Source organism: Oncorhynchus mykiss, chromosome 7, assembly GCF_013265735.2.
Source record: "Oncorhynchus mykiss isolate Arlee chromosome 7, USDA_OmykA_1.1, whole genome shotgun sequence".
Lineage (NCBI taxonomy): Eukaryota > Metazoa > Chordata > Actinopteri > Salmoniformes > Salmonidae > Oncorhynchus > Oncorhynchus mykiss.
This window is the reverse complement of record NC_048571.1, coordinates 57056404-57060263: the sequence shown is the minus strand read 5'-3', so window position 1 is coordinate 57060263 and position 3860 is coordinate 57056404. Positions and strand designations below refer to the sequence as shown.

At 40.3% G+C, this 3860-nt stretch overlaps 1 protein-coding gene across 2 annotated transcripts; it reads left to right on the top strand.

Annotated features, from left to right (window-relative positions):
• The first annotated feature begins 736 nt into the window (after positions 1-736).
• On the top strand, positions 737-3860 carry LOC110528040 (small vasohibin binding protein). 2 transcript variants are annotated; one of them, XM_036983600.1, is made up of 3 exons: positions 737-797; positions 2087-2239; positions 2548-3860. In XM_036983600.1, the coding sequence occupies exons 2-3, from the start codon at positions 2126-2128 to the stop codon at positions 2632-2634; spliced, it is 201 nt and encodes a 66-aa protein (XP_036839495.1). In that variant the 5' UTR covers positions 737-797; positions 2087-2125; the 3' UTR covers positions 2635-3860. The 2 variants fall into 2 exon arrangements, with proteins under 2 accessions (XP_036839495.1, XP_021465497.1); XM_021609822.2 differs by lacking the exon at positions 737-797 and adding an exon at positions 1643-1792.

Genomic DNA, 3860 nt, shown 5'->3' with positions numbered 1-3860 from the left:
CTCATGAACACATTGAATCTCCAGGGATAACAAAGGCTCCCAGCCTGAGACATACTCTCAGTCAAGCCACTCTCCGATTAAACACATATTTATGTGTACACACACATACACACACTCATCTCCTCCTCCTTCACAAAGATAAACACCTACAAAACAGCCCCCAAATTAAGTTATTGAATGATGCCACCTAGGTAAAGCTAAGTTCAGTAAGGCATTAAACAGCAATAAACAGCTTCAGGAAGAAGCTACAGTATCTGCTTGTTCACAGAATCTCTCCTATCCACATTCCTCACTTCACTGATCACACACTCATAAAAAATGTATAGTTGATGCTTAACTTTCACATGCATTTGGAAAGAAGAATATAATCTAATAGAGAAAACAAATATCCACATAGAGGCCTGCAGCTTTCTCCTCCTAATACTCACAGGCATCCACACCACAGATGTACAGAGCTGTGGATGAGGTGATCTGTGAACTGAGTTTTGTGAGTATACAAAACATTAGGAACATATGCTCTTTCCATGACATAGACCAGGGCTGCCCAACCCTCTTCCTGGAGATCTACCCTCTTTTTGGTTTTCAGTTCAACCCTCTTCCTGGAGATCTACAGTCCTGTTGGTTTTCAGTCCAACCCTAATTTATCACACCTGATTCTACTAAATTAGCTGCTCAACAAGACCTGAACTAGCTGAATCAGATATGATAAATTGGGGTTGGACCGAAAACCAACAGGACAGTAGATCTCCAGGAAGAGGGTTGGGCAGCCCTGACATAGACTGACCAGGATAATCCAGGTAAAAGCTATGATCTCTTATTGATGTCACCTGTCCACTTCAATCCGTGTAGATGAAGGGGAGGAGACAGGTTAAATAATTATTTTTAAGCCTTAGAACAATTGAAACTGCAACGCTGCTGGGTTTTCCCCCACTCAAAAGTTTCACTTGTGTATCAAGAATGGTCTACCACCCACTCTTCCACCAGAAATTCCATCATTTGGTGTTTGGTTGATAGTGGTGGAAAATGACGTCTCAGTATTGGGTTGGGTTGAGATACGGGGATTGATACAGCCATGGTATATGCCTTACATTGTTTTCATGCTCGTCAAACCATTCAGTGACCACTTGTGCCCTGTGGCTGCGGGCATTCTCATCCTATAGGTGCGTAGCCAAAATGTTGGCCTGCCCAGCATTTTTATACATGATCCTAAGCATAATGGGACGTTAACTGCTTAATTAACTTGGGAACCACACGTGTGGAAGCACCTGCTTTCAATATATTTTGTATCTCTCATTTACTCAAGTCTTGCCATTATTTTGGCAGCTACTGTATGTATGTATGTATGTACATCATGTGACATCCACTTTCACCCAAATAAACTAAGGTAACCTACACAATTTGATATGTTCAATACTGTAAATTACTGTTTTATCAGTGGGGCAAGAGCGACATCTTTTGGTCGATTATTAGTCATCTGTATAGACTTTTGTCCTCTGGTATAAACTGCAACAGCAGATTAGATTTATGTGATTAAAAACTGGATACGTTAAGTTTATTCTAATGTGAATAAATAAAACTAAATACCGACGTTATTTTGCCGTTAGCTGTTATTTCCATTCAAGTTATCTCAGGTAGGAACCAACGTTGGTACGTGTTATGACTGAACCATTCCGGGGTTATTTTCTGGTTACACACAGTTTCCTTCCAAACAGCTGTTTTACACCTCAGTGTTTGAACAGGCGACTGTTGTTGTATGCACTTTCTGTGTTGACAATCTGAGCTCTTATTGAACGTGAGTGTTTTTAATATCAGATACCTTTCAAATATACGTAATTTGATTGTCTGTGTTTATGTTTTTGTGCTAAAGCTGTGGCTAGCTAGCTGGCGAGTTTAAGTGCTCTCTGACTAACGTTAGAAGTGGAATGCTAGCTACAGTAGCAAATTTAGCTAGGTTAGGTAGCAAATATGGCAGCTTACCGTGTTTGTTTGTGGACACAGTAGTATGAACTGTTGATCGCACTGTCCATTAGTTATTTGTGCAAATGTTCACGTGATTACTTTGATTATGCTTTCAATCTTACTTCAGGTCGAGTCGTTGTGCTGTGGTGGCTGTCAGTCAGTAACCATGGAGCCCACCTGTCGCAAAGACAAAGTGAAGTTGAACTCCACCCCTACTCGCGGCGACAGGGCCAAGCAGAAATCCGCCCAGCAGGAACTGAAACAACGACAACGGGCAGAGGTAAAGTCACAACAATGGCTTGCTTGGGTGGCAGTTTCTTTCAAACTAGCTAACTGACAAAAGTTGGTTAAATGGTCAGTCTTTTCCCACGTATGTCAAACATGTCATTCGACAGTACACAGGCTATAACTGGCTGCAATTCCATGGATGGTTGCATTAGTTCAAACTGCTCAAGATTTTGCAGAGAGGTCAAATGACATGTTTCAGTGATAAGGATAACCTACAGTAGTTACCCTACATTCAACTTTTGACCCTGCTTTATGATGCCACTGCTAGTTGGCTGATCTTCATTGTTGTGTGTATTTTAGATCTACGCCCTGAATAAGGTGATGACAGAGCTGGAGCAGCAGCAGTTTGAGGCCTTCTGTAAGCAGATGCAGTCCCAGGGAGAGTGACTGACAACCTCCCAATGGCAGCCCAGGACCATAAACCCTAACCTTCAGCAGCCCTGACCCACAGTTCAACTACAGTCTCAACCAGTAAAACAAGAGTATTTCTTACATATCGTACAGACACGTTGAACTGTGAAGATTGCTGAGCGATTAACTGAGGGGTAATTTATTTTACGTTTTTTTAAACAACAAATTGACCTACTTGGGTTCAATTATTTGAATTCCATTATTTTGTTTTATGTGCACATTGCACAGTTTCTCTAGAGATAAATCAGATCCTGTTTGAACTGTGCAATGTAGTAGGGAGTTGTAGTTTCCAACAGACCAATATTCTACTTAGTTTTGCGCTTAAAACATAATTAACTACAATGACCATAATCCATTGCGCATTTACTTGTACGGCCTTTCTTTTACGCCTGCTACAAAAGCGGCAGAAGAATGCACAATCATGAGGGGGATATAGAGAGCAGTTGTTACTTCGAGGTATCTCTACCTGAAAATAAATGATCTATTCTAAGTGATTGATAGTTGGTATTCAGCAGTCATAAAAGTCTGCCTTATTTACTTTGAAGAACTACAAAATATAGATTTTGTCAAAGCATATGCAGCAGCTCTATAGAGATGAGCTGTTGACTTGGAATGAAATAAGTCATAAAACAAATGTAATATACACAACTGATATGTGAATAAATGGTTAATAAGTGATAAGCAGCAATGAGCAGTTACTATCATCATGGGATTTTGATTCATTGTTTTATTCTGTATTACAGCATTCAACCCAAATAATCAAAACCTAAATCCAAAACCTTTAATTTTTTTAATAATCAAACCGAACCCAAAACAACCTCAAAGCACTAATCGTTTAGCACTAACTGTGAATCATTTGCTGAGGGATATTTCCATCCTGGTCCTGTTATGCAGTGGTCGCCATAGACATGATGATAATCATGTGGATCACTGGTGGTGTGCTCTCTTATTGCCTCTCCTGTCCTCACACGCTGAAACGGTTGTGTTTTCTGGTATGTGCAATGTTGTCACGGCGCCAGTCAAAACAGTTTTAGTGCATGGAGTGTAAGGACAATAACACGCAGACAGACTCAAACACTCTGGGGATACAGCCATTGGTTATCAACATGCTCCATAAGTTGTCATAAGTGGACATGCGTTGCATTGTGAATGTAACAAGACAAGATTATTGGCATATTCTAAACTCAGCAAAAAAAAAAAAA